This window comes from Rattus rattus, chromosome 3 (assembly GCF_011064425.1).
Source record: "Rattus rattus isolate New Zealand chromosome 3, Rrattus_CSIRO_v1, whole genome shotgun sequence".
Lineage (NCBI taxonomy): Eukaryota > Metazoa > Chordata > Mammalia > Rodentia > Muridae > Rattus > Rattus rattus.
The window spans coordinates 175,115,290-175,128,524 of NC_046156.1; the positions used below are offsets into that span (position 1 = coordinate 175,115,290).

Genomic DNA, 13,235 nt, shown 5'->3' on the forward strand with positions numbered 1-13,235 from the left:
CATTTTGAAAAAACAAAAAGAGGTAGAGAATTAATTTATAAGCAATGTAGAAAGTTTGCATCTATTTAAAAAGTAACTAGTAATTTTATCTATATGTTATATCTTCTTAAAGTTAGGTTGAAATAATAGTTGAGCTCATTGCAAAAGCAAATGCATTTCTAATTTTATACACAAAACAAAGCTATATATAATATGCTAAAATTTTTAAAAACACTTGTATTAGAATGGAGAATGAGAGCGCAGACAAATGTCCATCGCTGCTCACTGAACAGTCGCAGAACAATCACATAGTAAAAGTCAGATTCCTTAGCATTATTACCTGTGACTTCATCTCATAAAGGGTGGCGTCCTCGGGGGTTAGCTGGAGTGCTTCATCCCACTTCCGAATCGCCTCCTGATACCTGTAGTTGTTAACGTTACATCAGCATCATGTTTTAACTCTTTCAGAGTACACGGTAAATTTGAAAATAATCACTAAGAAAACTTTCTATTAAAGATTGCTAATAATGCTGTTTAAAAAGCATAGGGAAATTAAAGAAATGAAAGGAGAAAAAAACAAGAGAAAAGGGCAAAATATAAATAAGAGATCTTACAAACTGCCTTCTAAGATTCCGGAGCCTTACCTAGCACAAGGAGTCAGTCACCTGAGTCAATCCCTGGATCCACCTAAAGGTGGAAGTAGAGAACTAACTCTACAAACATGTCCTCTGACCTACACACACACACCCTAGCATCAACATCATCATCGTCATCGTCATCATTATTATTATCTGAAAGATTTATGGGCTGAGAAGTTAAATGTCTTTCTTTTTTAATTGGCTTCAATGATAGGATATATACTCCTAAGGATTTGTCTTAAAAGCTTGCAACCCAGTTTCACACCTAGGTTCACACCTATACTTATGCATAGACACTTGGTCCAGATGGTGGCACTATTTGGAAAAGTTGTGAAACCTTTACGACATAGCACCTCAGTGGGGAATGGATCACTGAGCAGGCTGACCTAAAAAAAACCCCTTTCCTCCCCAAATTTTTTTTTCAAATATCTATTTTGTTCATAAATAAGCACCTACCAAGCTTAAGAGATGGGTAAAATGTGCCCAAAGTATGCAGATAACTTCTAGTATGTTGTGGTTTGATGGTGTCATGTCCCTTAAAGGGACATATACTTATGCATAGACACTTGGTCCAGATGGTGGCACTATTTGGAAAAGTTGTGAAACCTTTACGACATAGCACCTCAGTGGGGAATGGATCACTGGAGGCTGACCTAAAAAAAAAATTTTTTTTTTTCAGAGCTAAAAATTTTTAAATACCAGCCCTGCTTCCTGCCTCCCCTCTTTGTTGTGTTCCACCAGGGTATGAGACATGAGGAGTCCCAACCGCACACTCCTGCCTCAGTGGAACCACTCCCGCCATGCCTTCTCTACGACGATGGGCAGCATTCCATCAAACTGGGAGCTAAAATAAGCTCTTCCTCCCTAAAGTAGCTTCTTGTCAAGTCTTTGGTCACAGCAACAAGACTAAGTATGAATGCATACTACCACCTTCTATCTTAAGATTGATAGCCAGGTATTCAATTAATATCTTCAACTGTAGTCTCAAACAACAAAACTAACTCAGCAACTCTAAAATTGTCCTTAGTACACTTAATGCAAAGTCTTCAGAGGGAGAGCACTGCTCCCTCTGCTCCCTAGGCAATGTTAATGAGCACTGCTCCTATTTCCAAGTACTTGAACACGTCTGCAGTCCCAGGCCTGTGAGTAAATGACAATCTCTGTCATGTAATATCACGAACTATCTTCTTTTAAATCATTCTTGTTGTTTTTCAGACCCTTCATTTTCTTAGTATTTATATGTATGTACAATACACAGTACTCAATAATAACTGCAACTGATACATATTCTCTAAAATAAATTATAATCATATAACGTGTGTGTGTGTGTGTGTGTGTGTGTGTGTGTTTACTTGTGCAGTTGTGTGTTTAGGCATTAGGACAGCATCTTCCTTTATTGGTCTCAAATTTATTTTCTTGAGACAGGTCTTTTGAGCCTGAAAAATCCAGGTTTTGTAAGGCTAGCTGGCCAGTGAGCTCCTGGGATCCACTATGTCTCAGCCAACAATGCTGCAGGCACACAAGTACAGCTTTTAAGCAAGAGCTGGAGATTCAGTCAAAGGTCCTTATGCTTATTCTTATCAACTGAATTGTCTCCCCATCTAACCCACTAACTTTTTAGTGCTATTCTAGAGTTCATTTCTTGTACTTAGGAGAACAAGTTTACTGTACAAGATATTGTACATACACCAGAAGTGAAACTCCATACTCCCTGTTCTCACTGACTCGCTTAACCGCATCAAAGCCAACTCAAGGGACTGACCTAAATCACCTAGGTTGTTATTTAGTCCAATTATTTTTCTTTATACCACTTGCATAATTGCATGGGCCTTAAACATATTTCTCATTTTTACACTGCACTTGGAAACAGCAAAGAGATCTGTGAATTGTATATTAGCAAACGCTAACGGTCACTGAGCGCGGAGTACAATGCTATTACTTTACATTCGTTACTGTACTTAACCCTCACCAGAACCCCGGGTGGCCTTAGTTATTATCTTCATTTCGGAAGAGAGCCGAAGACTGAAGAAGCTAACTGCCCAAGGAGTTAGTGCTGCAGCTACAAGGGTGGGGGAGGATTCGAAGGCTTCAAGTGCAACATCAGGCACTTCTGAGCCCACTGAATAGTCACCATGAGCAAAGTCCACCCTCTGGAACTGAAGTTTATGGACAGGAAGTTATCATTGAAGTTAAACGGCGGCAGGCAAGTACAAGGACTACTGTGGGGCTGTGATCCCTTTATGAACCTCGTGATTGATGAGTGTGTGGTGATGGCAACCAGTGGGCAACAGAACAAATTGGGATGGTGGTCTTCTGAGGAAACAGCATCATCATGTTAGACGCCTTGGAAAGTCTAACCAGTGTTCAGCAGTGTGTCCACATCCCTCTCCAAAAGCCTGTTTAACTGTGATGTAGAATTAGGCCATGTAAATTTCCATATGAAACTTTTTGCTAAATAAATTTTGTGATACTCAGGGGGAAAAAGTGCAACATGAGAGCCTCAGGCTAAGCCACACTTGGTCCTATTTCCTCTCTGGGCATCCTTCTCAACAGCCATGTAAGTTTTTGTAAGTATACTCCCTAGGGTTCACCCACAGATCTACCCAATGAGCCAAACCTCAGAACATGTCCACTATACTGCAGAAAGTCCGCTATACATAAAGACCAAACTCCCAAAGGCAGGGAGGTGTCCATTGGGAAAGTCCTTGCTGCATACATATGAAGACCTGAGTATAGTTCCTCTGCACTCACGTAAACACCCAAGCATGGCAGCAAGCTTTGAAATATCACTACTGTGGAGACAGACAGGACGATCCCTCAGGTGGGCTGGCCAGCAAGGCTATCAGCAAACTCCACATTAAGTCTCACACCATCTTGACAAACCAGCCACAGAATACATAGAGGGAGTATGCTTTACAAAGTTTGCCTTTATAGTCATTAAAGGTGTGGCAGTCAACCTATAGTTACAATGATCAACTTTGCTGCGGTGCTCGAAGCTTAACTACAAGTTAAATGTTCAGCTCAGAGAAGGTGGCAACCTCTGACTCCAGACAAATCATACAGAAATAAGTAAGCCTAAACTACTGCTACAGCCTTTTTGGGCTTTGAGAGGCTTTTGTGACCAGTTCTTACTATGTAGCCTTGGCTGGCCTGGAACTTACTACATAGACCAGGCTGGCCTCAAACTCAGATCCACCTGCCTCTGACTCCTGGGTGCTGGGATTAAAAGAATGTTCCACCAAGCTCAGTTCCTTCATAGTCTTTAGCTCACAGAATTCCTCAATAAGAAGACATCTGCCTGAACACTTTAATTCTAGGTGAAAGGCTGCAGGAATTACTTTCTAACAATGAGAACACAGTGCGGCTATCTTGTTCCTCATTACTCAGACCTCTGCATTATTCATCTCAGCTTTTTACCAAGTTTTCTATTCTTGAGAGTTTCTTGCATGAAATACAGTCACATCTACCCCGTTGCCCTCTGGCAGCAACCCTCTCTCACTAACATGTTCCCTCCCATTTCTCCTTCCTTCTCTTCTCCGTAGCCCATTAAGTCCACATGAGCACGGTGGCTGGGCTGCACAGGACGGTGGGCAACATGCCAGTTCCACCTAACTTCATAGCTTTTGTATGTCAGCACAATTCTGGGTATTTTCCCAAGAAATCACAAATTTCAGTTTTTAAATGCATTGTACTTTTTATACACACATGAAACATTTCTTCATGCCTTTACACCACAGGATTCTCTCTATAGCATACTTGCTTAAAGGCTGAATATCATACAGTTCTAAGAAACAATACAGTTACTCAGTAATACCGTTCTTTATTGGTAGATCTTAAATATGGGGTTTTTAACCACTCCTTTTTTGAAGGGAAAGCAACCACAAGTTCTTTCACCCAGGTCATAGCTAACTAGAACAAAGAAAAAATGCAATCCAAATAAGCCAATCCGCTGTCTAGCTGACTTTGTATAATTTCTCTGACCTGGTCCAACTAGTATAAGCCTATCAGATTCCTCTTTGTGGAATCTGAAAATAGGAAACTGAAGAGCTGAAACTGTATAGAGGAGCAAACTGATAAAATAAGGAAAGGAAGTAGGGCACAGCACAGAAACTCAACAGGAAGCCGTTGATTGAGAAAATCAACCTTACTGAGAAAATATGGCTGTGCTACTTGGAATAAAGAGGCCCCCAGCCTCCCATTCTCAGAGGAGAAGAGGGAGCGTATGTGAGGAGGGAACTGGGAAGGAAGGGGGACTGCACTTGGGATGTAAAGTGAGTAAGTAAATAATGGGAAAAATGGCTCCCAAAGGCTCATATATTTGAATGCTTAGTCACAAGAGAGTGGCATTATTTGAAAATATTAGAAGGATTAGGAGGCATGGCCTTGTTGGAGTAGGTGTGGCCTTGCTGAAAGAAATGTGTCACTGGGAGGTGGGCTTTGAAGATTCAAAAATACCATGGAAGGCCCTTGCACATACATAGTGTTCTCGTTCTCATTCTCAATCTCTTGCTGCCCCCACCCCTGCAACTCCTCCCCTGTTCGTTCTTTGTGCCTAGGGATCAGAAGGTAGCTCTCAGTTACTGCTCCAGCAACCTGCCTACATGGTACCATCCTCTCTGCCATGACGGTAATGAACTGAACCTCTGAGATGTAAGAAAGCCCCAAAGCAATGCTTTCTCTCATTAGAGGCACATTGGTCTCTTCAGCCAAATCGACAGTGAACGCACACTCGGAGGTACAGGTTGGATATACAGTAATGAAGGACACAAAATGTCTACTTACACAGAACGTACATTCTAGTAGAAAAACAGACATGAAAGGAGTACTTGAATAAAGATGACTGCTGTAAAGAAAATACAGAGGACAGAAGGCTAAAAGTGCCAGGGGAAATTCACCCACACTGTTCTAGTAGCTACAAAAGGCTTGTCTGAAATAGTATTATTTGGGCCATCACTGAAAATAAAAATCAACTTTCCATATGAAAATCTGGAAAAATCTAAGTAGAGAATGCAAGAACAGAGATGAACAAATTTGATACTATTTAGGGAAAAACATAAAATCTAGCCTGAATTTAGCACAGTAGTGAAGGGATAAAGTGAAAAGAAAGAAATACACATGGCCCTAAAATTTAAAAATAGCACTTTAATTCTACTTAATCTTAGTGTTAAGTTGATGCTGGTACTAAACTTTGAAACAATTATAGGCATACTATAACATCAGGAAAATTTTGTTAAATCCACTAAGAATCCTTTTAAGAATAAGAAGAAATAGAAGTATCAAATGCTTACATTTTAAGTTAAGACTAGCTTTAAATAATTTCTCATTAACAAAGTATTTTCTAGAGCTAGGAAAATACCCTGTTTGATGAATTACCTGCCACACAAGCGTGAAGCCCTGAGTCAGAACCTTGAAATATGACTCTATCTGTTCTCGTCAACTTCCGGCTTCGGTGCTCGCTCCTCAGGCATTGTTTTTATGTGATCCAATGCACCCTCTTAATAGAGCAGTCCAACACTAGAACTAGGGGTAATTTTAAATAACATAATCAACAGAAAGCACAGAACTATAAAAAAGTATCCAATACCACAAAGAGGGTAAAAATTATAGTAGTATCAGCTGGAACAAGGGTAGACCTCAGCTGAGAATATGGTGATTATCCACTAACAAGGACTGACTGTAGTTAAAATACATTTTAGTGAAAGGGAGTGGGATTCACATGGGGCTGGAGGGCAGATGTAGTGAATGATATAACTGATCTAAATACACTGTACACGGATGTGGAAAATACATTTTACTAAGCAGGTAAAGTTAATATGCAGCTAAGACAAGCACATATAGGAGACAGGAAACTGGTCAGTGGTAGTGCTGACTGAAAGGTCTAGTATGGTGTACTAGACAACGGAAACGGTGTGCCCTAAAGTAAACCCTAACCTGCTCAGAGGTTCAGCAGCATCGAGGCTTGAACATGCTTGGCCCAGGGAGTGCCACTAGTAGGAGGTGTGGCCTTGTTGGAGTAGATGTGGCCTTGTTAAAGGAAGTGTGTCACTGTTGAGATGGGCAATGAGACCCTCCTTCTAACCACATAGAAGCCAATCTTCTAGCTGCCTTCAGACAAGAGGTAGAATTCTCAGCTCCTCCAGCGCCATGGCTGCCTAGAGGCTGCCATGGTTTCAACCGTAATAACAGACTGAACCTTTGAAACTCTAAGCTAGTACCAACTAAAGATTGTCCTTCATGAGAGTGCCATAGTAGTCATCTCTTCACAGCAATGAAACCCTAAGACAAGCAGATGTCGCTTATTGAAATTATACAGTTATGGGAATTAAACCACAAACCCACTCCAGCATGTGAGCTGCTTATTTACACAAATGGGCAAATGCCTTCAGAAGTTCCTAATTAAGCAGGACGGAACCAAACCATCTCTCTACATAAGACTGACTGTGACACTGCACAAAGGTGTACACAACACTGGATAAAGGGAGTTTCCAAAGCAACTTAAACAATGCTGCAGCATCCACCAGTACAAGAAACGTGTAGGGTTTTACTGTACTGACCACAACTAGCTACTTCTCACATCCTCTGTACACCTACTAGAGCGGTGGTTCTTAAAACGCTGTGACTCTAATACACTTGCTCAGGGTGTGGTGACCCCAACCCCAAAATTATTTCATTGATACTACATAACTATAATTTACTCTTGTTTAAATAGTAATGTAAATATCTGCTATGTCACTTCTGTGAAAGGGTCATTCAAACCCCCACAAGGGGTCAAGACCCACAGGTTAAGAACCTCTGTATTACAGAATGTATTTTTCTGAAATATGTACAAAATCCCAGTTTTAATCTCCTAAGTTTGGCTTCTAATAGAGGGATAATTAAATATATGCAGTACTACATTTTCATTCATTTCATACATGTCAAAAAATTGTAAGTCAACAGAAATTAACATCAATGTCACAGAATAATTTTGACCAAATAAAAAAAGATAAGAAATAAACCTCATGATCACAGCAAGTTGTCCTGTCTTATTTTTTTAACTTTTCATTGATTTGTTGTGAATTTTACATCATGCAGTCCAACTCTTCTCGTCTCCCCATCCCTTCGTAACTACCCTCCACTCAAAATAAGCTAAAATTAAAAAAAAAATCTTGTCATGGGAACTGTAGTGTGTCACAGTGTGTCTCACAGTATATCCTTTTGTCCATATATATTTACTTGCATGAGTGCATTGCAATGAGTCATTGGTCTGTTTCGAGGCCTCTGGCTTCTGCTACATTATTAACACTAGATCCTCACTGGGAACCTCTCAGATGTCCTGTTGTTGCCCTGTGTCATGGAGGTCCTGGTGCCTTAGATCTGCAGGACAGGACACTTCACATGCTGCAGCAGATTACAGGTGGGGTAGATGCTGGGGTAGCCAACTCAAATCCCTGGATCTGGACCCGGTGTGCAGCTTACGTGGTCAGTCCACCAGCTCTCCTGAGCCAGCACCACTAGGACAAACTCTCCAGCACTGCCCTGGCTAGCCCAATGCCACAGCTGGCAAAGGGTAGGGAAGGGTCAGCGCTTCCCACTATCATGCCCAAAGGGCTGGGGCTGGCTCACCAGGACCAGCTCTACTGTGAGGCCCAGGGGAGATGCAGGGCAAGCTCTCCTGAGTGCTGCAGCCAGTGAGGGGAAGGGTTAGCTCTTCTGCTCTAATGACTCACGCCTCAAGTAGAGAAAGAAGAGGCAGAAGAGGGTATCTCTCCCTCAACCATGCACTTTGTCTTATTTTTAATGATAAATCTGCTTATTTTAATGATAAATCCATAAAATATGCAAATGGCAAAACATAAATAGAATCACTCCTTCCCTTGAATTAAACCCAACCCCTTTTTCATCAGAAAAGCCCCCTGATCAAATTGGAACAGGAACATACTGGCAAGATGGCTCTGCAGTAACAGTGCTTTCCCCAAGCCGGATGATCTGACTTTGATCCCCAAAACCTATAGGGTGAAAAGAAAAAACAAAATCCCTCATACTGTCCTCTGACATCTACATGTGAACAATGGCATGTGCCCACCATGCACATGTATAATAAATAAAAATGAATGTGTACAAAGTTATTCTGGTAATATCTGTAATAGCACTCTCTAAATAACTGGTTAAACTGGAACTGTGAATTTGTTCAGTGTCTGTTACAAGCGCTGTGCATGCAGTGGGATGGGTACTAAGCTCCCTAACAGGGACCCACATTTCTAGAGGAGTAAAGTAGACAGAGTAGTTAGAGTAAAAACACAGGATGACATACAACAGGACATGACTAGAAAATTGCTGCGTCTATCTAATCTGAAGCATTAAATTTCACGATTAAAATTTAACGTGGGCTAGGAATGGAGCTCACTGTCCTGACATCACTTCACCCTATCTGGAGAATTTAAAAATGTAAGAGAGAATCCATCCTTGTGATTTCTGAAGACTTTGACATCTATCAGATGAATATGCAAATCGTAGATTAACAAATTACATCCAGAAACTTACAATACAAAATCTATATACAAAAATGTAAAGTGCATCTCAGGAGAATATTAGAAATGTGACTTTATGAAATGGATAACAGAGGAAAAATACATGAGCCATTCAAAAGCCAGAAATGTGCCGATTTCTGGTTGTGTATACATACTTTATATAAAACTCTCACAAATGTTACACAGAGTATCAAACAGTCGGTGACAACTATTCTGTCCTAAGTTTTTGTGACTTATCCACCAGGCAGTAACCATGTATCGCATGAAAAGCAAGTGCTCTCCCTCTTTAGTAGACTGTGAGTACTCCCAAACCTCTAAACAGTGTTCCCAGTGTAACAGGAAAAGCTGGGAACTGCACAGTTCTAGTTCTTCTCTGGAATTCACAGTAATCCTCCCATTCACAATTTCCTTACAAATATTATAGCAATACACTTTCTAATACAGGGGTAGCAAATGTGTTTCCCTTAGCACTTGCATTTCTGCCCAATCTTCTGTCTACACAGCTCAGCACACCTCTGCTCTGTTCAGCTGGCTTTACCCCGAGTCCAGTCATTTACCATGCCTGTTGGATGGAGCTCCTAGCGAAAACACACCCGATATCAGGACTGTCTTTTCTACCTTGTCATCTTTCAATGCACGAGGATGTTCTCTAGTGAGTTAAAACACCCTGGTCTTCCCGCTGCTATTCTTTGCTGATGGTTCCACACTAGCCGCCATACCACTTGACTGACCTCAGAGGAACTCTTTCATTTCTTAAGAACATTATGGGTTGTCTGAACAGCTACAGTGTAATATAAATATAATAAATAAAAAAAGAATATTATGGGTTATTTTTTATCTTTTTAATGTGTGTTTTATGACTTTTTGAAATGGCAAGAGATAATAGAATTATTTAACATACAATGGTTGGTAGTACTCAAAGTCCTATAAAATTGGCATGACTTGCTCTGCTTTTACAAAGCAAAGCAAAGAGCAGCTACAGGACCAGTCCCAAGCTTCCTGGCATCAATCCTCCCAAGGTAGTATAGTATGTAACGTAGCCCTGACAAGGCCACAGTCCGTCTGCAACGACATCAACAATGTCTGACTTAATTTTCCTCCAGTCCTTCTGTGTCCTTTCTTCTGAACTTGGAAATCAAAGTAAGTTTGGTTTTTTGGGGTCGTTTTTCAACAGGGTCTCACTCTGCAGCCCTGGCTGGCTTAGAATTATTGTAGCCCAGGTTGGCCTTAAACTCAGAAATCTACCTGCCTCTGCCTCCTGACTATGCCACAATAGTTACAACAACTGGCCTGAGCTGGTGTTTGGGTTTGGGTGTGTGTGTGTGGTGTGTGTGTGTGTGTGTGTGTGTGTGTGTGTGTGTGTGTGTGTGTGTGTTCTAATTCTTTTAAGCCCATAGAAAATGTCAGCACTTAAAAGACACTAATATCACAGTTTCTACCCACTCCAGTTGTCCTACCTGCTCCATGAGACTTCTGCAAAGAGAGATAATCATGGAAGATATGCTAAGAGGGAACAGGAAGTAACACCATGGTGTGCAGGGGCTGTAAAAACAAGCTCTTCCCAGAAACGCAAGTAGTCACCATTCTTACTTTAGTCCATTCATCATTTCAGCAATAGGAACTAGAAAACTCCTAAGACAGAGGATTGTGAGTAGGGGAAGAAAGAACACAGAATAGAAAAGGGTGGGGGAGGAGAAAAGAAGAGAGGAGGGGACAGGAGGACAGGGAATTCTAGGAGCACAGAGAGGCCTTAGTTCTGAGATGTTTAATGTTTCAAACATCTCTGCAGCTTTTAAGGCCCTTGGAGGGCTTTGGTCTCTAAAGCAAAGGATGACACGTTGATAGCCCATCTAGTGCGTGTTTTAGATTTTGTGAGCAGTATAGTTTCTGTCACCACTACTTAGCTCTACCATTGTATCATAAATCAGCCATTGACGTGACATAAGCAGATGACCATGGCTGTCACTATAAAACATTTACTTTCTTTTTTTTTTTTTCTTTACTTTTTTTCGGAGCTGGGGACTGAACCCAGGGCCTTGTGCTTTCTAGGCAAGCGCTCTACCACTGAGCTAAATCCCCAACCCCAACATTTACTTTCTAAAGCAAGCAATGGTTTAGTCACCGATCTCCGCCTGGCCTAGGTAATGATGGAAGTTTGTTGTGTTAGCCAAATGTCCTTAACTCACATGTTATGCTCTGCCTAAAGAAACTAGAAGCAGTTATTACAATGTAGTAATCATTTATGGAAATTCATGGAGGTTTTTTTGTTCAACTGTCACATGTGTTTAAGGAATTAGTGGCAAGGGCCATACAGGGCCAGGGATGTTAAGATCCTTTGAGGAAAACAGCTGTCAAAAGGTTGTACTATTCAAAATGTCACTGCCCCCACTGCTGCAAAGGAAGAAGGCTTACCATATCTCCACCCAACAAAGCTGTTCATATACAAAGAACAAGATAAACTAGGAAATTCACCGCATAGTAACGATCACTCTATTTACTCTTTGCATTAGGCAGCTATGCATGCATACACATTGAGACATGCACACATGTACAAACATACTTCACACAGATTTGTATGGAACACAAGAGTAAAGCAAAAAGAGAAGCATGCCTTCTCACCCACCACTTCTATTTTCAAATTACACTCCATGCTGCCAGCTGAGGCCTTTCTTGCCTAGATATACAGATATTTCAGGAGCAAATGAGCTACTGTCCGATAGTTAGGGTGAAGCAAGCAACACAGAGCTTCACTCCTAACAGAACCTGGGCTGCCCCACCCGCTCTGGCTCTCATTCATGCCCTGGTTCACTTCATAGGCGATCCTTCCTACAGCTCAACAGAGGCACCACTTAGTTCCTCCATGAGGGGAGCACAGGACACTTGGCACCTAATAAGTCGGTCTGTGATCTCTCCCAACTCCCGCAGCCTATCTCCTAATTCAACTTTAGTCTGGAACAGATTGAAGAGACACAGCCCTACTGCAGCTGCTGGATAGGAAACATTAAAAGATAAAAACTTGGTTTAAAGTCACTGTGGTTAATAAATGACCAAAGTCTGATTCAGCCAGTTTAAAGGCAGCCTTAACAACATGGAACTAAACTAGCACAAGGAAGGAAGCAAGGTGAATAGCTCAGGGATTACACAGGGCAGGGTGAGATAATGTGGACAATGAGACAAAGAACAGCTGGTGACCAAGCCAAGTAAGTTAGATAGCAGGCTCACTCACCAGATGAGACGTCACCTGCTCAGTTACTTTCCTCCCAATCGTACTTCTCATTTACTGCTGCTCAAATCTAATGAGCTATTTAATTAATAGCATATTTAATAAATATTTATAGGTCACTTTCTCTGGGTGAGGATGGAAAAGGTCTCTACTATTCTTCTAGAACTTTCTAAAGTACTTTATGGGCATGAGAAAAGGACATGAGAAAAAGACTCAAACGTAAATTCCATGATTTAAAGAAGGATGTGACAGGTAAGGATCAAGTATCTTCTCACAGTGGGTGATAGGCAAGCAGGAGAGTCTTCTGAGGAATGTATATGACCTGAGTGACAAGATAGGACAAACATCTGAATATCTGAAGAAAGTCCATTCCAGACAAAGACAAGAGTCCAAGGCAAGACTAAGCACTTCATGTTCAGAGGACAGAAAGTCAAACCAGTGTGATTATAGCACAGGGAGAAAGGAAGTGATTATACTGGAGAAGTAGCCAAGCCATGGGCACAGGAAACCTAACAGGCTAGGGCTGGGGGTGTTGGCTTAATGCAGTTGTGGTGGAGAATCCATAGGCTTTATCAACACTGACATGATTTACATTTCTAAAAGATGTCCAGATCAAGGGAGTGGAATAACTATCAGGATATAACAACATGCCCAAGGAGACCAATACAGGTTTATTAAGAAATTCAGGTATGAGATAACTCCCAGTAAGACCAGGGTAAGTGCAGTGAAAACTTAAAGTGGATATAAGAGCATACACAGTATAAGTGACTCAACTTGGGCCAGGCCTGAGGAATGAAACAAAGAAAGGCATCTAGAATGATGTCCATTGGTTACCTGGACAACAGAGCAGGAGGTGAAAGCTTCCTGGCTAACTCTACTGGGATC

The 13,235-nt window shown here is 41.3% G+C and overlaps 1 protein-coding gene and 1 pseudogene across 1 annotated transcript in view; one reads left to right on the forward strand and one right to left on the reverse strand.

The window, feature by feature from the left end:
• Positions 1-13,235, reverse strand: part of Ttc33 (tetratricopeptide repeat domain 33) — a 37,811-nt gene that overhangs the window by 13,687 nt on the left and 10,889 nt on the right. Inside the window, exon 3 of the mRNA XM_032898819.1 lies at positions 320-401. Coding sequence (XP_032754710.1) covers positions 320-401 — 82 coding nt within the window. The remainder of the gene's footprint in view (positions 1-319; positions 402-13,235) is intronic.
• On the forward strand, positions 2,750-3,021 carry LOC116895186 (annotated as a pseudogene).